The sequence below is a fragment of the Lacerta agilis genome, chromosome 16 (genome assembly GCF_009819535.1).
Source record: "Lacerta agilis isolate rLacAgi1 chromosome 16, rLacAgi1.pri, whole genome shotgun sequence".
Taxonomy (NCBI): Eukaryota; Metazoa; Chordata; class Lepidosauria; order Squamata; family Lacertidae; genus Lacerta; species Lacerta agilis.
Window position 1 is genome coordinate 6,697,078 of NC_046327.1, and position 24,396 is coordinate 6,721,473.

Below are 24,396 nucleotides of genomic sequence, written 5' to 3' on the forward strand. Positions count from 1 at the left end.
AAACTTTCCTGTTTAAAATAAATAAGTGAATTCAGTGTGGTGCAGCTGGTGTGTTTGCTGCTCTTGCAGTTTCTGCATCAGCTATTATAACTACACTTGGCTCGGAAAACTGGAAATGTATGAAGTTTCTGTTTCCATTTCTCAAGCTTAAGATGCAGGGAAGAGGGTGAATTACTGAAGTGGGAACCTGCCTGCTGCTTAACTTTTGTAACAGGGCTGCTGCTGTGAGAAACGCAAACCTGAAGCCCCCTTTGGTGGAAATGGGTCTTCGGCATAGCTTGGAAATTTGAGACATCACGGTTGTGGTACTACTTTTTATTAAAGTGGTAATTGAGAGAAAGCCAACATAGTTTCACGGGGGGGGGGGGGGTTGAAGAAGGAAATGTTTACTATCGACTGTGCCAACATTTCAGTTTGATCAGTGCTGTCATCAATTAATAATAATAATAATAATAATAATTTTATTTATACCCCGCCCTTCCCAGCCAGAAAACCGGGCTCAGGGCGGCTAACATCAATTAAAATCACAGCAAGAAACATAAAAACGATCAATTTAAAATAACAGATTAAAATACAAATTTAAAATTCAATTAAAACTGCAGGTCTCAATTTCAAAATATCCCACCAATAAAAGATGAAGCATAAATATTAAACAGAAACCAACCCAAAGGCCAGGTGGAACAGCTCCGTCTTGCAGGCCCTGCGGAAGGATGCCAAATCCCGCAGGGCCCTGGTCTCTTGTGATAGGCTGTTCCACCAAGTCGGGGCCAATATTGAGAAGGCCCTGGCCCTAGTTGAGGCCCTAGTTAAATCCACTAGCCTTATTCTGTAAGCTCCCTTTGCTTGTAAAGGTAAAGGTAAAGGGACCCCTGACAGTTAAGTCGTGAACGACTCTGGGGTTGCGGCTCTCATCTCGCTTTATTGGCCGAGGGAGCCGGCTGTCCACAAACAGCTTCTGGGTCATGTGGCCAGCATGACTAAGCTGCTTCTGGCGAGCCAGAGCAGCGCACGGAAACGCCGTTTGCCTTCCCGCCGGAGCTGTACCTATTTATCTACTTGCACTTTGACGTGCTTGGGTGGACTGCTCATGTCCGCACACATTTGGCACTCCAGGCGGCAAAGCAGCTCCCTACGCCCCTGGCCAGCGCCCCGGCATGGGGGGGGGGGGTGACAAAAAAAATTCCACACTGGGTACCACCTGGGCTTGCTCCGCCTCTGGGGAAACCCAGCTATATTGGTGGGGTATAAATAATAATAATAATATCATCATCATCATGGGAAGTCTGCAAGCAGGACCTGAGGGCAATGACGATTTTCTTCTCACTTGTGATTTCCAGCAGCTGGTATTCAGACGTAGATCGCCTCTAGCACTGGAGGTACAATACATGATTATTGATCCATCAAGCTCACTTTTATTTCTACTGCAGGTGTGTGTACAGTCCTACCTGTATGTTCGCAACGGGCTGAATACTTCCAGCACATGGCTATGAAGGGAACAAACTTGTTTTCTCCTGCTCCGGAGGCTAGGGCTCAAACCAATTTCTTCAAGTGACAAGAAAGGTGATTCCGACTAAACATCAGGGGGGGAAAACCCTCCTGACAGCAGTTGTTGTTCAACAGTGCAGCCGTCTCCCCCAAATGCTCAAAAATTATTGAAAAGCATTTTAAAGATTCAATTAACTGAGGGTCTGCCCCCCCCCACTCCCAGCAGCAGAAGCCTGTCTCCCCTCCCAGGTCCTCTTTTGGGGAGGGGATTCCCCCACATAATCACCCCAAAAAAAGCTCAACAACCTTTCGGGCCGATTTTCCCAAAAGTTGCTCAAAAACCTTTGGGAATCCCCCCCCCCAACAAAAACCCTGGATACGCACGTGTCCTGCCTCCCACCCCCCACCCCCCAAAAAAATTGCTGCGGATGAAACTGCTCTTAAAAGGACATTTGCCAGGTGTGATTGTAATTTGTGGAAGGATGAATCTCTGGACCGAACCCCTTTTGGAAACGCAGGATGCGCGCGCCCCGTTCTTGGCTGCCTCCTTCCCTGCCCCTGCCCCCGCCCCCACGGACCAAACACATGCCAACTTTCGCTTTCCAATTCGTCACTTTCGTTTCCTGCTTCTTGCCGGGGGTGTTTCCCTGTCCTCCCTCGGCCCGTCAGCTGACTTCGGGGAAACGCAGGAACACACACACACACACACACCCCTCTATAAAGCGGAGGGCGCAGGATTGTGCCCGGGCCAGCCGGGGAAGGAGGGCTCGCTTTCTGCCTGCTGCCTCCGGGAACTTGCATTACACAGCATTCCTTTTTTATTTTATTTGCACGAGTCGCGTTGGTGGAGGAGGAAAGAAAGGCGCTTGCAAGAAGGGCTGGAGGGAGACCGGCATGAGCGAAGAGGAGAAGCGGAGCCTGCTCTGCTATCGGGATTATATCGTGGAGACGCTGAAGCCTGCGTATGTCGTGAGCTACATGAAGGATTGGCTCAGCGATGGTGAGCTGCAACATGTCTTTCTTTGCCTGCCTTTCACGATGCACTTACTGGAGAGCAGGAAACGGCGATGGTATCTGACAGCGAGGAAATCTGGCTGTTGGGGGTGGTGTCTTTAAAGAGCTTCTAAATAGTGGCTCATAGGTGAGCTCCCATTGCTCCGTCCCAGCTCCTGCCCACCTAGCAGTTCAAAAGCACGTCAAAGTGCAAGTAGATAAATAGGTACCACTCCGGCGAGAAGGTAAACGGCGTTTCCGTGCGCTGCTCTGGTTCGCCAGAAGTGGCTTTGTCATGCTGGCCACATGACCAGGAAGCTGTATGCAGACAAACGCAGGCTCCCTTGGCCAGTAACGCGAGATGAGCGCCGCAACCCCAGAGTCGGACATGACTGGACCCAGGGCCATCTTAAGTACATCGGCCGCCGTGGCGCAGCGATCCCTCCGGCACCCCTGTGCCCCGGGGAGCAGCACGGCCGGTGCACAAGCGGCCGGCCGCCGGTGGGGCCGCACGACTCCCCCGCTTGCTGTGCTCGCGGGGGTGCCCCGGGGGGGGGGGGGGGTGCCAGCGCCCCGGCGCCCCACACCAGTAGCCCCAATGGGTAAGACGGGGCTGACTGGACCTAATGGTCAGGGGTCCCTTTAGCTTTAAATAGTTTTTCATAGCCCAGCATCCTTGCAAGTCGCTTCGAGCCCAGATGCCATTGTAGTGCATGGATGCTGATCTGTTGGACTTGGGCCAGGAAGAAAAGGCAGCAGTTCAAATTAAGTCTTGTTGTTGTTGAGTCGTGTCCGACTCTTCATGACCCCATGGACCTGAGCACGCCAGGCACTCCTGTCTTCCACTGCCTCCCGCAGTTTGGTCAGACTCAGGTTGGTAGCTTCGAGAACACTGTCCAACCATCGCGTCCTCTGTCGTCCCCTTCTCCTTGTGCCCTCCATTTTCCCCAACATCAGGGTCTTTTCCAGGGAGTCTTCTCTTCTCATGAGGTGGCCAAAGTATTGGAGCCTCAGCTTCAGGATCTGCCCTTCCAGTGAGCACTCAGGGCTGATTTCCTTCAGAATAGATAGGTTTGATCTTCTTGCAGTCCATGGGACTCTCAAGAGTCTCCTCCAGCACCATAAATCAAAAGCATCAATTCTTCGGTGATCAGTGTTGTTGTTGTTGTTATTATTATTATTTTCTCCTGATTTTAAAACCTCAAAGAAGGTTTCAGAAAGTATCAAGGGGGCATACTAATTGGTTGCTAACTAGCTTTATTTTATTTATTTTTAAATACATCTTATTAGAGTTTATAAAGATAAATACAAAAATTATTGTCACATAGCGTTTTTTTTCTTTTTTGATCCAAACTGAAGCATTAATCCAGAGGCAGAAAAGGGAAATAAAAGAGAAGGGGGGTGGAGATAAAGAAGGAATAAAAAAAGAATTAAAAGAGAAAAAGAGAAAAAAAGATGATGATGATGATGATGATGATGATTTTATTTGTACCCCAGGCACCTGACTGGGTTGTCCCAGCCACTCTGGGCAGCTTCCAACATATTTAAAAAACATAATAAAATATTACACATTAAAAAACTTGCCTATACAGGGCTGCTTTCAGATGTCTTCTAAAAGTCAGATAGTTGTTTATTTCCTTGGCATCTGATGGGAGGGCGTTCCACAGGGCGGGCACGACCACCAAGAAGGCCCTCTGCCTGGTTCCCTGTAGCTTCACTTCTCATAGTGAGGGAACCACCAGAAGGCCCTCAGAGCTGGATCTCAGCCCACGACCCTGAGACCTTGAGCCTTATCCTCTGTCCCTCACCTATCCCTGATTTCATTCTTCCCCTTGCTTTTAGAGATGTGGTAACTCTTCTTCAATCCTTGAGAAGCTTCTGAAATGAAATAACACTGCCTTCCCCCCTTTTTTTTCTTCTTCTACTTGAGATAAGATGTTTACTTAAAGAGTGACTGACGGCTGTCTTCTGACTTCATTCCAGAGACTGTGGAGGAAATCCAAAGTCATAAGGAGAAGCCCACCATTGCTGCGGGGTTATTTCTTGACTCGATTGTACATCTCACGGAAGAAGGATGGTTCCGTGGATTCTTGGACGCGTTGAATACAGCAGGTTTGAGTGTGCTGTAAAAATTTCAAGTTGCTTAATTGCATGAGATGCATCTGTTAAAATTAGTAGCCTTCCTGTACCCAACATTGGTTCAGCAAAGTGGTGGTTTATTTCTTTTTTTATATAATAATTCTTATTAGTTTTCAATTACAACAATCCAATAATAGCCTCATTATAACAATGCCAAATTTTAATACAATTAATAATACCAATCATTAAGATGCCAAATTAAACAATTTAGGTGCCCCCCCCCGCGTGCTGGAATTAATGGATTGATGATTTACTTGTTTCTGCGTTCCAAAATCTTATCATTGCTTTTGAATTTTGCTCACTTTACTTGAACCAGTGTTGAGTACAGCATGAGGATGGCAGCATCCTGCCAACTGAAAATAGAAAGTTAGGAATGGATGCAGAATTTGAATTCTGCAGCAAGACCAAACATTTTGGACTACAGGAAGTTTTTATTTAAAAAGGCTGGCTGAGATTAATGGGTGTTGGAGTCTAACAGCAAGTTCCCAATCCCTGATTTATACGAAAAACTGTTCTGATGGTTGTGGTGCCTTGGAAAATCTCCTTTGCAGGAGTGTGAAGCAACAACTGTGGAAAAGAGTAAGGTTCTTTGTCCTGAAGACTGTAGGGCTGGCGGAAATATATGTGGGGAAAAGAGGCTTCAAAGGCTGGGAATGCTTTTTTGAGATCAGTTGTTCATGTACAAAGTTAATGTCTGTAGCTTACTAGTGAATTAAAAGTTACAGGTAGGTAGCCGTGTTGGTCTGCCATAGTCGAAACAAAATAAAAGAAATTCTTCCAGTAGCACCTTAAAGGTAAAGGGACCCCTGACCATTAGGTCCAGTCGTGTCCGACTCTGGGGTTGCGGCGCTCATCTCGCCTTACTGGCCAAGGGAGCCGGCGTACAGCTTCCGGGTCATGTGGCCAGCATGACTAAGCCGCTTCTGGCGAACCAGAGCAGCGCACGGAAACGCCGTTTCCCTTCCCGTCAGAGTGGTACCTATTTATCTACTTGCACTTTGACGTGCTTTCAAACTGCTAGGTTGGCAGGAGCTGGGACCGAGCAACGGGAGCTCACCCCGTCGCGGGGATTCAAACTGCCGACCTTTTGATAAGCAAGCCCTCGGCTCTGTGGTTTAACCCACAGCGCCACCCGCTGTAGCACCTTAGAGACCAACTAAGTTTGTTATTGGTATGAGCTTTCGTGTGTATCTGAAGAAGTGTGCATGCACACGAAAGCTCATACCAATAACAAACTTAGTTGGTCTCTAAGGTGCTACTGGAAGAATTTTTTTTAATAGTGAATTAAAAGCCACTGTACTACAAAATATCTGTATTATGTCATCAAATATCTGAAGGGCTGTCACTTGGGAATATGGAGCAAGCTTGTTTTCTGCTGCTCCAGAGGGTAGGACCTGAACCAATGGATTCAAATTATGGTTGCACCTTGGAAGTCAAACGGAATCCGTTCCAGAAGTCTGTTCGACTTCCAAAACGTTCGGAAACCAAAGCACAGCTTCTAATTGGCTGCAGGAAGTGAATAAAATATTAGTAGACTGTTTATAATGGTTAACACCAGCATGATCTATAACAAGCCCTGATTTTATCTCACTTAAAACCTTTTTAAAAAAACTAAATCAAGGGAACAGCCTCCCATAAATTCTTGTGAAGTTTAAAAAGTAGGAAGAGTGATAGAGAATATTACCCGGTACCTGTTTGGCAAAAAAAATATTAAACAATTTCATTTGTATCTTAAGAATACTTCCATAGCAGCTCAAAGAAATACTTTATTACTTTGGCTAGGATCCAGAGAACTATTTTAGGTAGGCCCTGGGGCTTGGACATACTCCTTTATTTCTTTCTTAGAGTAACAGGCACACACACATGCCTGGCATACACACTGCTTTTGAAATACTACCTGCTTTCGAAGGTGGTGGTTTTGTGGGTGAATGCTGGAGAAACAGAACTCCAAAGCTCCCATAGGTAAGGGGAACTAGTAATATTGATTTATTTGGATCCTAGCCTTCATTGAACAGAATTTCCAAATTCCCATATGAATTTGTTTTATCACATTGGAAATCAGATGGTTCGCATTAATTGCAATAGCATTTAATTGTAGTGCTTTCTCCGTAACATATGCTTACAAGGGTAAAGGGTAGCACTTTTTAAGCACTTGTTTGGTTTTAACTGTGCTATACAGAGTCCTGGGAACTGATGATTCTTTAATAAATTCATATAAATTCATATATAAATAAAAAAAACACTATCTGTTACTTCCCCTTCCCTTACGGCTTCTACAGATAGTAGAAATAGACAAATATGGACAGAAGTAAGGAAGAAAGAAGTATTACTAAAGGTTAATAGAATTGATTTATATGAAATATAGAATTGGATGTTATGTTTTGCTTTGTATTATTTACAACTGAATTATTGGGAATATAGGAAGGCATAAATTGAATGCATTTTGTGGGTTTTTTTAGGAAGAATTCAATATGTAATTTTTTTAACATTGTTATTCTTTGGTTATTGTTTCACTTTTGTGGTTTTTTAGGAAGAATTCAACATGTAATTTTTTTAACATTGTTATTCTTTGGTTATTGTTTGTTTGTTTTTTTATTCAATGTTCTTTTTTCTTTTGTATAGATGTAATAAAGTAAATAAAATTTAAAAAAAACACTGAAAATGTTTTTTAAAAATAAAAAAAACAAAAACAAAAAAGTTTTAAAATATACATTGAATTTGCCCATAGCTCACCATCGCCATCTAGTGTCACATGTGTATAATGCACTTAAAACACACTTAAAATGTTATATTTGCAGCTCAGTCCCAAGTGTCTAGGATGAACTGTTCCTGACAAAGGAAATAAGTTGATGCTTGGTCGAGCCACGCCTTTTCTTGGAAGTTTTATCGGAAGCTATACATTTCCCCTCTCGCTTGTTTCTAAAGGTTATACCGGCCTCCGTGAAGCCATTGAAAATTGGGATTTTAAGAAGATTGGGAAGCTGCAAGTTCACAGGAAGTTGCTGAATCGAATTCTGCCCTCTTTGAGGGAAATTGATGCGGCTCAGATACTACTCCACATGGATGAATGCCTCATACACGAGGAGGTTGAAGAAATTCGACAGGTATTACAGTGGTACCTCTACTTACGTGCTCCTCTAGTTATGTGTCCTTCGGGATATGCATGCGGCAAACCCGGAAGTATTTTTCCGGGTTTTGCCGCATGCGCAGAAGCGCTCTACTGCGCTGCTTGCATGCACAGAACAGGCACCTCTGGTTGCGGAAACCTCAGGATCCAGCCGGAGCTCTGTAATAGATTGCATCCGCAACCAGAGGTACCACTGTATTTCAGAACGAAAAATACTTGGTAAGCAGAGATTATGAAACGCAATAAGCATGCCTTTATGTATAGCAGAATTGTGTCCCTCCACGGGATGCGGGTGGCGCTGTGGGTTAAACCACAGAGCCTAGGACTTGCTGATCAGAAGGTCGGCGGTTCGAATCTCCGTGACGGGGTGAGCTCCCGTTGCTCAGTCCCAAGTCCTGCCAACCTAGCAGTTCGAAATCATGTCAAAGTGCAAGTAGATAAATAGGTACCGCTCCGGCGGGAAGGTAAACAGCGTTTCCGTGCGCTGCTCTGGTTTGCCAGGAGCGGCTTAGTCATGCTGGCCACATGACGCAGAAGCTGTACGCCAGCTCCCTCGGCCCATAGAGCAAGATGAGGGCCGCAACCCCAGAGTCGTCCACGACTGGACCTAATGGCCAGGGGTCCCTTTGCCTTTACCTTTAAGGAACACGTCTTCAGCCTTGAACTGATTTGTTTTTTTTAAATCAAATGAACCAGGGAATTGCTATAGAGGATGTATATTTGTTCTCTCTCATGCTAATAATTTGGACTTGTCTTGCAGGTTAAAAGGAATGAAGGAAATGCAGCGGGTATAGGGAAGCTTGTAGAATGCCTCTGTAGGTCGGATAAGGAAAACTGGCCCAAAACTTTCCAACTGGCGTTGGACCGGAATGGATATTACGACCAAAGTGAGCTGTGGAATTTGAACGAAGGTAACTGGGACAGTGGTCATTGGGCCATCTTTAGCCCTTTTCCAGGCCTTCTCAAAATGGGGAGTTTACCCACATGCATGGTGGGGTGAGGGTGTGTATGCCAGCTCACCCCGCCCCAGTTCAAAATTTATCTACACATTTTGAAAGCCTGGCACTGTCGCCACCAAAACAACCATTGTGCGAATGTTCGACGCCTTTTCTTTTACGTCATGTTCAGGTAGTGTCGATAACACCTGTGTGGAAATGAGAGACGAGGACGAGGGAGCCTGTGCTGTTGATATCAATATACAATTTTCTGAAGAAGCGGAATCGGACAATTTTAGCGCGAGCCCGGGTTCCTCGTCGTTGGGTAAGACCATATGAAAACTGTGTTAGCATCCGTATAAGAATCTGCATCCATCCATCCATCCATCCATCCATTCTTTTATTCGACCGTCAGTCATCCTATATTTAATATAGAAAGCTAAAAAAATTCTCATTAAAAGTCTTCGGATAACCCTACTAGTGTTGTTAATTTCTTGCAAATTTTTTTTTAAAATATTGTGTAAATTTACTACAGTCTTTTTGGAACACTTGGTTTCGGGATTTTTCCTGTCAGCTTCACCAGTTCTGCAAAGTCCATCATTTTCATCTGCTACTCTTCTTTCGTTGGTACTTCTTTTGATTCCATTTTTGGGCTAGAAGGGTTCTTGCTGCTGTTATTGCATACATGAACAGTCTTTTATCTTTTGGGGGGGGTATCTCTTCACCTACTATACACAGTGAAAAGGCTTCTGGTTTTTTAACAAAAGTGTTTTTAAACATTTTCTTTAACTCATTATATATCATTTCCCTGTAAGCTTTTACCTCTTTACAAGTCCACCACATATGGTAAAAGATACCTTCCTTTTCTTTACATTTCCAACACTCGCTAGATCTTGTCCTATACATTTTAGCAAGTTTTGATGGTGTTAAATACCATCTATACATCATTTCCATCAAATTTTCTTTAAGCGCACTGCGTGCAGTAAAGTTAATATCTTCCTTCCTCAACCTTTCCCGAGATTCTAACTGAATATTATATCCAAACTCTTTAGCCCATTGTATAATCACCCCTATTATTACAGACTTTAAACAGCTGTACATAAACAATTGTATATAAATGTCATATAGACTAAAAAAGTAGAGGCACTAGCCTGAAAATAATATTGGGATGGAGGGCCATGGCGGGCCATGGCTGAGTGTTTCATTAGCACTTGTAAGTACAAGGTTTGTATCGTTACTTAAATAGATAACATGTAAGTTTTAAGAAGTGCCTTTTCCCAAAGTGCTTTTCCCTTGCTTGTGTTCCTAGGTCCTTGCCCCCGATCCGTTTATGTTCCAAAGGAGGCCAGGAGTTACCAGACTGAACTTGCCCAGCCTGCTCTCAGTGGCAAGCATACCATCATCTGTGCCCCTACTGGTAAGTTTTATTAAATGGTAATAGCCAGCATTTGGATTGCAACAAATCTCACATGTTCAGATCGCTTCACAAACGTCACAGTCGTTGCCAGCACACCAGGAAGAAGAGTCAAGACAACCAAATGCGGACGAGTAGGTTATATTTATTAAATATAATAACTTGAACCGATAAACTAAGTCAGATTCAATCTGTGTAACCAGATCAACTAAAGTCCGGGCAGGTGTTCATTAATAGATGGGGGTAATTTCACCTGGGGGCATAGAAAAAACTGTGTGACTAAGTGGTGCCCACAACCCAACACCGCCTCAGGTAAGTGTTTCATTATTTCTGAAATCTTCCTCACCTGCCTGGGCCACATGGCAACTAGCCAAATTGAGGGAGCAGCATTCCAATAAACATCACCTTACAGGATGGAATAGGCGGGGGGAAAGAAGACTGGTCGATTAGGGTCTCCCCCCCAAAAAAAATTCCTCTTCTGCCCTTGGAAAACAGATGACCAGCCTGCAGGCCCACACTGCAAAAGGGCGGAGGGAGGTGCCGAATAAAAAAGAGGGGAGAGTGTGGGGCAGAGCAAACTTAAATAGCTTGTCGCTGTTGGGTTGGCCGGGGGCAAGGACGACCCCCCTAGGCATACGACAGGAACGTTTCCAGCCTGTCTCCCCCATCAGCGATGAGAGTGCAGCTCTAGGGAGTTCTGACAGCCTTCCCAGACGATTTATTATGACCCACGTCTTGGAGACACTGGGCACCTATTCAGAATCCAGCAGAGTTAAACGCAGACTGAGCTAGGCAGAGGTTGTGCACTAAAAAGCTACTTTATTAAGCATAAGGCAGAACAAAAGAAAACATGTCTCCTCTCGCCGGAGAGAAGTCTGAAGAAGTAGTGAACAACAAACAGAATCAGAGTACAGTAAACATCCGCTCCGTGATTCCAACAATCTGTTAAGGAATGCATAACACAGACATGTGATATACCAATCCTACACAGTGAGAGGTGTAGGAAACCCAACAGCCACCACCTCTCCCCATTGAGCGAAATCGCCCATTGGGCCATAACATTTTCCCCTGGGGAGATACCACCTCTCCTCTTCTTCCAGGGGAGGAGGGGTGTGGCAAATTCATCCCACCCACCCACCCCAAAATGGTGGGAATGGCATTATTACAATAGCCTTAAAAGGCTCAAATTACCCCCTTGTTCCAGCTGGGAAACTCAAGTTATAAGTTCATGACTGTTTTGCTATTTATTTATCTAATGGAGGGAATTTGAGCAGTATACAGTCATTAAAATGTTTAAGCAGCTTACAAAAAAATATTGGTTGGCTGACAATGGATGAGTGCACCTTGGGGCCAAACCCATTTAGGGCTTTAAAGGTCAGCGCCAACACTATGAATTGTGCTCGGAAATGTATTGGAAATGTACATATCTGGATATTTCAGGGGTAGGAGCTGAAATTAGAGGCTTACCCTCTCATAGTCCAAATTCTGAGCCAGGGGATCAGGTCCTCTGTTGGTACATGCAATACAGTCATCTCCTAATAATAATAACAATAATGATAATAATAATAATAATATTTATTATTTGTACCCCACCCATCTGGCTGGATTTCCCCAGCCACTCTGGGCAGCTTCCAACAAAAATCAGATACAAAAATATCACACATTAAAAACTTCCCTAAAAAGGGCTGCCTTCAGGTATTTTCTGAATGTCAGGTAGTTGTTTATCTCCTTGACCTGTGATGGGAGGGCGTTCCACAGGGCGGGCGCCACTACCGAGAAGGCCCTCTGCCTGGTTCCCTGTAGTTTTGCTTCTCGCAGTGAGGGAACCGCCAGAAGGCCCTCGGCACTGGATCTCAGTGTCTGGGCTGAATGATGGGGGTGGAGACGCTCCTTCAGGTATACAGGACCGAGGCCGTTTAGGGCTTTAAAGGTCAGCACCAACACTTTGAATTGTGCAGGTGGTATGGAAGGTGGTATGGAAGTTGCAGGAAGGTATAAGGCCATTTTGGTTCGTTCCAGGAGCAGTGAGATGCTTTTGCTTTGCAAATCTATCCAACCGGCCCTGTCTTCTGCATTCTGCCTTCATAGGTTCTGGGAAGACTTTTGTGTCTATTATGATATGTGACCATCACCTCCGCAACATGCCTCCTGGACGGAAGGGGAAAGTGGTCTTCCTCACTACTAAAGTCCCAGTCTATGAACAGCAGAAGAAAGTCTTCGAGGAATATTTCAAGGGAAAGTACGTCCTTAAGTCCACCTATGTAGTCGTTGGGCCTTCTTGAACCCAAACAATTGGGAAAGAGAAGGCTTTTCTATATAGATCCTATACAAGAAAGATGATTCCTAATTTTCGTTCCAGAGAAGTGGGTGCCCTGTCTTCCTACCTTCATTGCAAGGAAGAGTTTTATCTCTGTGTCAGATCCATAGCTGTCAACTTTTCCCTTTTTTAAAAGGAAATTCCCTTATTCCGAATAGGATTCCTCGCAAGAAAAGGGAAAAGTTGACACCTATGGTCAGATCTGCAATGCCTGGTCATGCCTGGGGGAACCAGTCCACAGTTTAACTGAGCTCTGCTACCTAGGGTTGACATCGTCATTCAGCTGCTTGGTCTAGCGTCCGTCAAAACACCCTGTGTAGCCAGGAATCCTCCTGTATAGCAAGGGCTGAGAGCCAGTGTGGTGTAGTGGTTAAGAGCGGTGGACTTGTAATCTGGTGAACCGGGTTCACGTCCCCGCTCCTCCACATGCAGCTGCTGGGTGACCTTGGGCTAGTCACACTTCTTTGAAGTCTCTCAGCCCCACTCACCTCACAGAGTGTTTGTTGTGGGGGAGGAAGGGAAAGGAGAATGTTAGCCGCTTTGAGACTCCTTAGGGTAGTGATAAAGCAGGATTCCAAAGCCAAATCCAAACTACTGGTCCCCAAGCCCTGCAGCTGAGAGAGGGGCACAGAGCTTCTTGTTCGGACCATCTGCTATCACTGCAGATGACCGAGAAGGAGCGCAGGCAGTCACCAGTGGCGGAAGACACCACATGGAACTGCCTATGATTCCCAGCTTCCTTGCTGGCCGTTCCATGTGGCCTGCCTGTCTGCTCTGTAAAGCTCCTCTGAAGGATCAGGTCCATTTAAATGGTAGGTGTCGAAAGGACGGAATGCACTGGTTCCGATAAAACACGCGAGAGAAAATCCAGCAGGTATCGGGCCAAACCTAAACCTGTTGTTGTTCAGGTGGATTGAATGCTTTAAAAAAAATATCTTCAACCAAAGCCCTTCAGAGCAGTCAAATGCTCAAACCCAGGAATGGCTTGGAAGAGGGAGTGGCATGTGCTTTGCCTCTTGGCAGTGTCATTGCCACCACTTCCTGGCGCTCTCACCAGTGGCATAGCCTCTGTTGCCAGTGCCCGGGGCAAGGCACAAAAGGGACAGGCCGACAAGGCTCATTTGCCCACTTCCTCGTTTGACGGCATGCCACCATGCCTGCAGCTGCCTGTTCCCATGCCATGGGCTCTGTGGCAGCCTCAGGGCAGTAGCGACCCAGTACACCGCTCTGGTGCCAGCCGTGGTGCGAGAAGCGTGTGATGACAAAGGGGGCGGGCAGCAAGAGGGGGCTCTGCCCCAGCAGGGAAGGGCCTGGCCAACTGCTCGCTCTCCACTCGAGCCCACCCGGGTGCTCAGGAGATGTGTGTTGCCACAGGTTGCCGGGCCGGAAAAGGGAGCCACCTCCAGTCTGGCGGCCCAGTTGCGCCCTTCAGAATTTGTGCCCGGGGCGACAGTCCCCGATGCCTCCTACCCGCCCCACTCCTGGTGAGCAGCAGTAGTGCCACTGTGAAGAGGCCAAATGTGTGCTGCCAGCCCTCCCCACCAGCTGCTCCTGCTAAAGCTTTCTAGTATTTGCCGATGGTGAATTGTGGCCTGGTTCAGCTGTTCTTTGACCAGAAAGAGTCTCCTTGTGTTGGATGAGCAGGTGCAGACAGTATATTTAATTAAATACCTCCCACCTTTCGATTTTCCATTCATCTTTCCCCTCGCAAATTTCTCCTGGGGGTGCCAAATTACTAAACGATAAAGCAGAAGGTGGAGTGGGGACTTGGGCACGTAGATCTTTCATACGGTGGTATTTTTCTCCTCACGTGTCTTCAGACCCAAGGTGAACTCCTGGTGTTATGAACAGCATCTGTCTCCCCCTCTCGCTTCCAGATTCAGTGTTGCAGGCCTGTGTGGGGAAAGTGCAGTGGATGCCCCTTCGGATATGATTATCGAGGCGAACGATATCACCATCATGACGCCTCAGATTCTCGTGAATTGCCTCAACTACGGAAAGCAAGCTTCCCTCTCGTCGTTCACGCTGATGGTTTTCGACGAGTGCCACAACACGACCGGGAATCACCCTTACAGCGTGTTGATGTCCAAGTACTTGGACCTTAAATTTGAGCAAGCCGCAACACCGCTGCCTCAGGTGAGACGTGGTTCGGTCGCGGAGAAGGTTTGGGAATGCAGGCCAAAAAAACAAAACCAACAAACTCGGAGCTTTTTCATGGGTCAACTATTAGAAGCTCAGAAGTATTGCATCCGTCTGCCAGGGAAAGTCAGGATGGGTGAAGTCAAAACTAGGGCTGGACGATACCCGGTTTTCAACATCGCGATATACCGCTATATCACGAGGTCTGAAATCAGGATGGAACTATGTCGAGGTGAACAGCAGGGTGGGCCAATACCTGTCACCAGCTAAACATTGTGATAGACTGATGTCTGAAATAAGTTGAGGCATTAGCTGGTTTCACAGTTTCCCCCACATTGTGATGATTTTTGCGTAGCACACACTCACATCATGATTTGCAATATATTGCCAGGTCGAAATTCATGAAACTGATATCATGCTATGGATTTCAAACCGGTTTTGGACAATATATCACCCACTCCGAGTCACAACAGCTTTTATAGGTCAGGCCCCGGGGTCAAACTCTGCACTTCAGCTTCTCTGTCTGGTCACAGAGACTCTCCTCAGACCATACCTTTCCATAGAATTACCTCACACCTTCCTTGAGTGTTTCTGCTTCCTTGAAATGTCACCTTCAGCTTTGATAATTCCTCTTGCTTGCCTAGATGAAAGGGTGTGTGTGTGTGTGTGTGTGTGTGTGTGTGTAGAATCTAGCCTAGTGTGCAAAGGTAAAATTCGCATTAACCAGTTTTGTCTCAGATACATAAGCTAGGCGCCAAATGGCTCCTTAAACCAAGGTTGCACGTATGCATAAAGCAAGGTGTGCAGTTTATAGGGGCTAAACTGCCACAGTTGCAGGTGTGCAAATAAATCAATTGCAACATGTGCTCAGATTGTAGGACTGACAGCCTCTCTTGGAGTTGGCAGTGCCAAGAGCCTGGGTGAGACGGTGGAATACATTTGCAAGATCTGTGCTATGCTGAATGCCGAAGTTATATCGACAGTCAGAGAAAACATAAAGGACCTGGAGGAAGTTGTCTACAAGCCCCAAAAATGTTGGTATACATCTTAGCAGTTGTCTTTTTGAAGGAATGTAGCTTCTGTTGTTGTTTAGTCATTTAGTCATGTCAGACTCTTCATGACCCCAAGGACCAGAGCACGCCAGGCACTCCTGTCTTCCACTGCCTCCTGCAGTTTGGTCAAACTCATGTTGGTAGCTTCGAGAACACTGTCCAACCACCTCGCCCTCTGTCATCCCCTTCTCCTTGTGCCCTCCATCTTTCCCAACACCAGGGTCTTTTCCAGGGAGTCTTCTCTTCTCATGAGGTGGCCAAAGTATTGGAGCCTCAGCTTCAGGATCTGTCCTTCCAGTGAGCACTCAGGCCTGATTTCCCTAAGAATGGTTAGGTTTGATCTTCTTGCAGTCCATGGGACTCTCAACAGTCTCCTCCAGCACCATAATTCAAAAGCATCAATTCTTTGGCGATCAGCCTTCTTTATGGTCCAGCTTTCACTTCCATACATCACTACTGGGAAAATCATAGCTTTAACTATATGGACCTTTGTGGGCAAGGTGATGTTTCTATGGATAAAGACTATGTAGCTTCTACCCATGCCCATTAGAAGAAGATGCCCAGGGAGATCTACTTACACGGTAAAGGAGATTAGACCTGAGCAAGTCTGGAGGGGTGTTTCAAGTTGTGGTATAGACCCTTGCCATCCCACTGCTCTTTTACATTAATGGCATTGGCAGATTCCCAATGTTGTGGGCAACACTGTGGAGATTAACCCACAAGGAACAGTGGGATTATAGATCACAGCCTGCAGACATCATGGCGTGGTGCCTTCCTCAATGGCTCTGCTCTCTTCATACCTTCAGCCAAGGTTGCAATCCTAACCCCACTTACCTGGGACCCCCACTGAATTCAATAGGACCTACTTTGGAGTAGACCTGGGACTCAGCTACATTAGGTTTTTTTTAAGCGTTTAAAATGCGTTATAACACTGTGGCACCAGATGCCGCAGCAGAGTTCGATCTTTCGGCAACATGATTTCCCATATGAGCTTTCCTGAAACTTTTTTTTTAATGTGTCTAGATCCAGCCCTGGTTAGGATTGCACTATTATTATTACCCAACCCATTTGTTTGGGTTGCTCCAGCCGCTGTGGTGAGCTTCGAACATGCATGAAAACATAATAAAACATCAAACATTAAAAGCTTCCTGATACAGGTCTGCTTTCAGGTGTATTCTGAAAGTTGTGTAGTTCTTTATCTCCTTGACATCTGATGGGAAGGTGTTCCACAGGGTGGGCGCCACTGCTGAAAAGGCCCTCTGCCTGGTTCCCTGTAGTGCCATTGTACTCCTATGTTGATTTTTTGGCGATTTCCCTAAAAAAGGAGGAAACATTTTGTGGGGGAGGGGACACAACTTTGCCCCCCCCCCAGAAAAAGAAGCTCAGTGGAAACTTTTTGAAATATGGCAACCCTAAGCTAAGGCTAAAAGGGACCCAGGTGGCGCTGTGGGTTAAACCACAGAGTCTAGGGCTTGCCGATCAGAAGGTCGGCGGTTCGAATCCCTGTGACGGGGTGAGCTCCTGTTGCTCGGTCCCAGCTCCTGCCCACCTAGCAGTTCGAAAGCACATCAAAGTGCAAGTAGATAAATAGGTACCGCTCCGGTGGGAAGGGAAACGGTGTTTCCGTGCGCTGCTCTGGTTCGCCAGCTCTTAGTCATGCTGGCCACATGACCCGGAAGCAATCTGTGGACAAACACCGGCTCCCTTGGCCTATAGAGCGAGATGAGCACTGCAACCCCAGAGTCGGACACAACTGGACCTAATGGTCAGGGGCACCTTTACCTTTACCTTTTAAGCTAAGGCCATGTTTACTTGTGATAACAGGATTGTGGTCTAATCTACCATGTCATCATTGATGCACTTGTATTGTACTTTCTCCAGTCTGCTAATTGGACATGGGAAAGTACCTGTCAATTATGGCTTCCCTACATGCATTGCTTTTCTAGCCGCAAAGGCAAATTGAGATTGCCTGTTGGTGTAAGAGGAGGTCCTCCCCGTTTTTGAAAGAACACATTTTCTGTTGGAGTGAGGACTCAAGTAATCATGAATGGATGATCTCATGTTATAAACATGTTATAACATATTGCTGTTGTTGATTCTTCTTTACTGCAGCGACTTGGCTCGTGAAGAAACGTCCCCAAAACCGCTTTGTCACCATTATTGCAGACATGATGTCTGCAACTGAGAGCCTAGCAAGAAAACTCTATGCTATAGGTAAGGGCCAGGGGCAGGCTTAGGGGTGCCATTCCTCTGCTACATCCATATGTCTTTGGGACACTTACGGTAAGTAATGTCTTTGAGGAAGTCACTGTTTCCCCAGCTTAATTATAATGATTATGTCACTTGTTGTTGTCGTGTTACCATCAATTTACACAGATGATGATGATAATGATGATTATATATCCTGCCTTTTCCCAAGACCGGGAACCAAGGAATCGTACAAATAACATAGAAAAAGTTAAACTCTTAAAACAGTTAAATACATGCATACACAGCTATCTATTTGTGCCTCTGGGGTGAAATCAAACCACAGTGTTAGCAACACCAGAGTGCCCAGCCCTTCAATCTATATCTATATCTATATCTATATCTATATCTGTATATCTTATCTAAAGATTTACATACCACAAGAGCACTGAGACTTAATGGATCAACTTCACTTTATAAACTTAATGGATTAACTTCACTTTATAAACTATATATAGTTCCTCTTTAGAAAGTGAATTCCATACCTAGGGTTACAAACGCACAACATGCCTTTAAAAGCAAATGCGTTCACCCAAAGAATCCTGGGAACTGTAGTTTACCACCCACAGAGCCACAATTTCAATCACCCTTAACAAACTACAGTTCCCAGGATTCTTTGGGGAAGTCATGCTTTAAAGGTTCGCTGTGTAAGCTCCCCATGCCTCATTTACATGTGTATCTTTTTATTGAGTTTGGCAACGGCATACCTGTTTTTCCCTCCCTTCACCCCATCAGATGCTTTGTCTCACATTAAAAGTCGGTGTTTTGGAACCCAGAAATATGAGCAATGGATCGTCGATGTGCAGAAGAAATGCCGAGTGTTGCAGCTGCCAGACAAGGAGGAAGAAAGTCGCGTTTGCAAGGCTCTCTTTATTTACACAGAGCACCTTCGGGTGAGTAGCCACTCTTTCCTCAGAAAGCCAGCCATTTCCCCTCCGCTCTGCATCCAGGAACGAACAGAGCTTTAGCAGCTGCAGAAATGTGAGTTAAACCCCATAAAAACGGGGCTTTTCCTCTTTGCTTTTCCCCCTTTGCAAAAAAAGCTGCAAAACTTTTAGCTGATCCTGAAGAAAACAGGGCTTTTCCCTTTGCAAAAAAAGCTGCAAAACTTTTAGCTGATCCTAAAAAAAAACCAGGGCTTTTAGAGGAGGAAAACCAGAAAAATATTTTCCCCCCCCTTGTTTCCTCCTCTATAAACGAGGTGCACCCTATGTTCCGGTGCGTCCTATGGAGCGAAAAATACGGTACATCTGTAATCAATAAAGTTGTGGCCATTTTCAACCCAGATCGTTGTTTGCGTGAGTCCATCTTACCACTCCTGCGGGTCTAGCACCACAACCAGCCTAGCGCGCGAAGCCTACGTTTACTTTCATTGCCCCCCCACACCACTGGAAGGTGTGTCGTTGAAGATTGTCCAGAAGGGAGCTTGCCGCCCTCAATCTGAAAAAGCTCCTCCCACCACCACCACCTCTGTTTTAGCCCCTAAGTTGAATTATTGATTTCAAAAGTGTTTGAAATTTCCTTTGCATCCAGAAATACAATGACGCCCTCATTATCAACGAAGATGCACGAACTCAAGATGCACTCGCTTACCTGAAGGAGTTCTTTGAGAATATCCGAAGTGGAGGCTTTGATGAAATAGAGGAGAAGCTGACATTGGATTTTGAAGGTATTTCAAAGGAATACCCAGGGCTTTTTTTTTTTTTAATCCAGCATCTCTCAGTTGGGCGCCAATGCCACTCTAAGAGAATGAGGGAGGCATTTGTGAGGTGAGTTTCGGCACCTCTTTTTCTAGGAAAATGATGGTGGTAAAACCTCGTTTCCTGGTGGAGGTGTAGTAGCCAAGCAAGTGCATTTGAAGTATAAGTTGGAAACAAGGAGCAAGTTCTCACCAATCTATATATATAAATGTTCGAGATGGGTGCGCGGATGCGAAGGCCTTGCTCCGTAACCGCTTGACTGGTTGCCTTCAAATTTGGACACAACATTCCTTGGCCATATGGGAAGGTTCTTGGATACCTAGATTGCAAAAATACCACACCTTTCCCAGGTAAATCTGTGAATTTGTGCAAAAATAACGCCAGTGCCCTCCAGTGGACATCAAAGGAACACACGCTTTACAACAACAGACTTCAGAAGAGGGTGGGAGGGGGAGCGGAACTTGAGGTCGCCTCAGCCAATAGGCTGTTGACGGGGGAGGGGCCGAATCAACCTTTAGCTACCACCGCCATAACAACTCCTTGCCTCAGGCTCGGCCAGTTCCCATTTTAAAACAGTGAGCAACAGACATGGGAGTGCAGAGGTGACGGAACAAATCACAGCACAGGAGTTCAACAGAACAAGCTGTGGAGAGCCAGGCGAAACCGGGGGGGGGGGGGCGGAGAGAAGGGAGGTAGGAGATCAACAGAGTTTCGGACTGACCACACCGCGTAAGTGGGAGGAAGACAAAAACGGGGGAACTGAGAGGAGGCACGCAGAAGTTCATCAGGATAAGCTGTGGGAATCCAGGCGAAAACAGGAGAGAAAGACTGAGAGGAGGCAGGCTTAAGTTCATCGGGATAACTTGTGGGAAACCAGGTGAAAAGGGGGGGAGGGAAAACTGAAATGGGGCACACGGAAGTTCGTGGGGATAAGCTGTGGGAAACCAGGTGAGAAAGGGGGGGAGAGAGGGAGAGCCACAGCAAGGTGTGGCCGGCCAGCTAGTTTTATATAAGCAAAGAAAGGTAAGGTAAGGTAAAGGTAAAGGACCCCTGGACGGTTAAGTCCAGTCAAAGGCGACTATGGGGTGCAGCGCTCATCTCGCTTCAGGCCAAGGGAGCTGGCGTTTGTCCCCAGACAGCATTCCGGGCCATGTGGCCAGCAGGACTAAACTGCTTCTGGTGCAACGGAACACCATGATGGAAACCAGACCGCACGGAAACACTATTTACCTTCCCGGCGCAGCGGTACCTATTTATCTACTTGCACTGGTGCGCTTTTGAACTGCTAGGTTGGCAGGAGCTGGGACAGAGCAATGAAAGCTCACCACCACAGAGCGGATTCAAACCGCTGACCTTCTGATCAGCAAGCCCAAGAGGCTCAGTGGTTTAGACCACAGCACCACAAGAAGTGAAAAGGAAGCAGGAAGTGGCCAAGCTGCCTCGATCCTTTGCAGATGGAACTCTTAAAAGGTTGCTGAGATGATAAAACAAGATCATCTCATGGGTCCTGCCTGATGTTTTTGGGTGAAATACAGAAAAAAATATTTGTAAGTTGCTTCAACTCAGGGTTTGGTGATTTAGGTTTGATGAGGCCCTAAGTCACTGAAGATAATAGGGCCCTTTATATGTCCAATTGTCACTGTTTTTTGTGTTGAATATATGCTGTATGCTAATTTATGGACCTAATAGGTATCTAAAGCCATTTGCACATAACAAAATATGTATTTTATCGAAGTATATCCAGTTTTTTTCCTTTAAATTTTTTTGGGACCCCCAAGAGAGTGGGGCCCTAAGCTATAGCTTGTTTAGCTTATACGTAAATCCGGCACTGCTTCAGCTAGTCTGTTTTTTTTTTTTTAAGTAACTAAGCAAGTATTATAGAGAAGTAAGAGAAACTAGCAATGGTCTTGTGTACTAGATTCTGCCTTGTTCTTCGGGGGCAGGGGGGGTATGATCTCTCATACATCACACACACATTGAGATAAAAACTTTTTTTCTCTGCAGCTAAATTGCCAGAGCTGTGTAAAGATGCTCAGGATGAATCCAATGAAAATCCCAAATTGGAAAGGGTCACTTTTATTCTGGAAGAAGAATACCGCCTCAACCCACAGACACGGACTATTCTCTTTGTGAAGACGAGGGCACTAGTAGCTGTAAGAGAACCTGTCTTAATAGCCCAAATCGGGGAATTGAAAATATCTTGTCTATTTATTCTGTTGTTTTGGGGACTGAAATGTGAATCAATAACATTGGCTTCCTAACCAGTAAGTTGTTTTTATGCAGCTTACAAAAATAAATTAGCTACGCAGTAAAATAATTGTGACATTTCAACATAAAACACACAATCCAAAAATAATTTTGTTCTGCCGTCTCATTTCATCAAGAGTAAAATGGCGAGGCTAGGAGTGAAGTATTGACTTCTCTCTGTTTGAAAGGATGGATGAGTGCCAATTCAATGTGACAGGAGTGATCAGGACTAGGTGCAGTTTGGAAACTTGGAAGTTTTGATTAAGCATAGCTTTCTATGGTGTCTGTAGGACTGGTTAAACAACTCATCTTAAGAAAATATGGTTTGTAGGTGGGTTATTTGAAACAAACAACAGTTGACATGTTTGTTTGAATGACATAGCAAACCATGGTTAGCAAACCATGGTTAGCCAAAAGTTGAAACTGAAGCTTCTGGACTCCTACCTATGCTACAGGAGGGGAGATGGAAGAATATGAACTTAACCAGGCTCTTTCCTGCTTGTGAGCATCACACTAAATTGTGCTTCAGCATGATGTGACTCGAGTGTATCAATGACACTGGGCTTTCATGCAGTGTCACCAAAAGAGGACCTATTGGAAAGAGTGACATCTCCTCAAACCACCCAGAAGGGTTCAATCCTAGGACAACAGGTTTCCTGTCATGCGTATTCAGTGCTCTGAATTTTTTTTAAGATGGTGACTGTTTAGTGAGTTGAAAAGAACGCTGTGGATTCCTTACAAAAATGTTGAACCTCTGTCTGTGTAGATATATGTGGGAGTGTGGCCTAAAGCTCAGTTGAATCAAAGATTGGGTGGAAAGAAATTCTGAGACCAGTAAATTTTACAGGCATTGAAGAACTGGATAGAAGAGAACCCCCAACTTCAACACCTAAAGCCAGACGTATTGATGGGCCGTGGGAAAAGAAATCAGCAAACAGGTAAGGGAACTTCGTCTTTTACTAACTTTGTTGAGGCAATACTGATTCAGAAGACCACACTATTTAGAACAGTAAATAGCAATGCCTTTGTTAAGGGCAAATGCCTGTGTTGATAGCTTTCATTCTGTGGATAATTTTTATTTTTCTTGGTCAACCTTTCATTTTAAGGTATGACACTCCCGAATCAAAAAGGTGTCTTGGACTCCTTCAAAACTGATGGGGACAGCAAGATGCTCATAGCGACATCTGTTGCCGATGAAGGGATAGATATTGCTCAGTGCAACCTCGTTCTTCTGTACGAATATACGGGCAACGTCATCAAAATGATACAAGTCCGAGGTAGGTGGCGTAATTATTCCATGGGAATGCCCATAAGCCGGGATGGTGTTCCAACCGAGAGTGAGCTTATACTGCCAATTGCATAGCTGTCAACTTTTCCCTTTTTTTAAGGGAAATTCCCTTATTCCGAATAGGATTCCTCGGAAGAAAAGGGAAAAGTTGACAGCTATGCAATTGTGCGGCTGGACAATTCATAGCAGGTTATACGAGCCTGGAAAGCAGGTGTTTCGGGAGTCTGTTTGCAGACATTCCCTCGCTCACTGAACAAAAAAAAATGGGTTTATTGATCCCGGCCATGGTTTTATTTCTGTTTTGCTTAATACAGTGGTACCTCGGTTTACGAACTTAATCCGTTCCGGAAGTCCATTCTTAAACCAAAACCGTTCTTAAACCGAGGCGCGCTTTCCGTAATGAGGCCTCCCACCGCCGGTGACCTTCCACCATTTGGATTCCATTCTTAGACTGACGTAAAGTTCGCAAACCGGGACACTACTTCTGGTTTTGCGGAGTTTGTAAACTGAACAATTCATAAACAGGACTGTTCTTAAACCGAGGTACCATGGTAGTTATTACGTGCTTAAAGTCTTCAGAGCAGAGGTAGTCACCCCGGTCCCGTCTGGAAAGTGCTGGACCCCAACTCTCAGCATTCACCAACATCTGGTACTACAGAAGCCAGCAAAATTAAGTCTATGCTTGGGCTGGATATCAGCATTGTGATATAGCACCAACTAAACATCACAATATACCAATATATCATGATGTCTGCAATAAGGATGGAGCTAAACAACAGGTATTTGCTGGCTTCACGGGTCATTGAGATTTTTGCCAGCGCCTGCTCTCTTGCAAGTGGCAGGGAACAGCTGAGCCACCCGAGTCATCAGGGGCTGCAGGAATCGAGAGAAGCATTGGCTGGCTCCACATTGTGAGAGCCAGTGTGGTGTAGTGGTTAAGAGCGGTAGACTCGTAATCTGGGGAACCGGGTTCGTGTCTCCTCTCCTCCACATGCAGCTGCTGGGTGACCTTGGGCTAGTCACACTTCTCTGAAGTTTCTCAGCCCCACTCACCTCACAGAGTGTTTGTTGTGGGGGAGGAAGGGAAAGGAGAATGTGAGCCACTTTGAGACTCCTTCGGGTAGTGAAAAGCGGGATATCAAATCCAAACTCTTCTTCTTCTTCTTCTTCTTCTTTTGCATAACACACACACACACCATGATTCGTGATATATTGCCAGGTCAAAAATAACGAAACAGATATCACAATATGGACATCAAACTAGTTGTGGGCGATATATCACCCAGCCCTAGTCTCTGCCGGAATAGCTTACA

General features: G+C 45.5%; 1 protein-coding gene across 1 annotated transcript in view; it reads left to right on the forward strand.

The window, feature by feature from the left end:
- The first annotated feature begins 2,379 nt into the window (after positions 1–2,379).
- The window catches only part of DDX58 (DExD/H-box helicase 58), a 31,589-nt gene continuing 9,572 nt past the window's right edge, over positions 2,380–24,396 (forward strand). The window contains exons 1-15 of the mRNA XM_033173489.1: positions 2,380–2,485; positions 4,462–4,590; positions 7,543–7,721; positions 8,505–8,655; positions 8,873–9,004; positions 9,989–10,096; positions 12,182–12,332; positions 14,288–14,546; positions 15,421–15,583; positions 17,714–17,815; positions 18,584–18,741; positions 19,382–19,517; positions 21,553–21,701; positions 22,643–22,733; positions 22,902–23,072. Of these exons, the coding sequence (XP_033029380.1) occupies positions 2,380–2,485; positions 4,462–4,590; positions 7,543–7,721; positions 8,505–8,655; positions 8,873–9,004; positions 9,989–10,096; positions 12,182–12,332; positions 14,288–14,546; positions 15,421–15,583; positions 17,714–17,815; positions 18,584–18,741; positions 19,382–19,517; positions 21,553–21,701; positions 22,643–22,733; positions 22,902–23,072 (2,185 nt within the window). The remainder of the gene's footprint in view (positions 2,486–4,461; positions 4,591–7,542; positions 7,722–8,504; positions 8,656–8,872; positions 9,005–9,988; positions 10,097–12,181; positions 12,333–14,287; positions 14,547–15,420; positions 15,584–17,713; positions 17,816–18,583; positions 18,742–19,381; positions 19,518–21,552; positions 21,702–22,642; positions 22,734–22,901; positions 23,073–24,396) is intronic.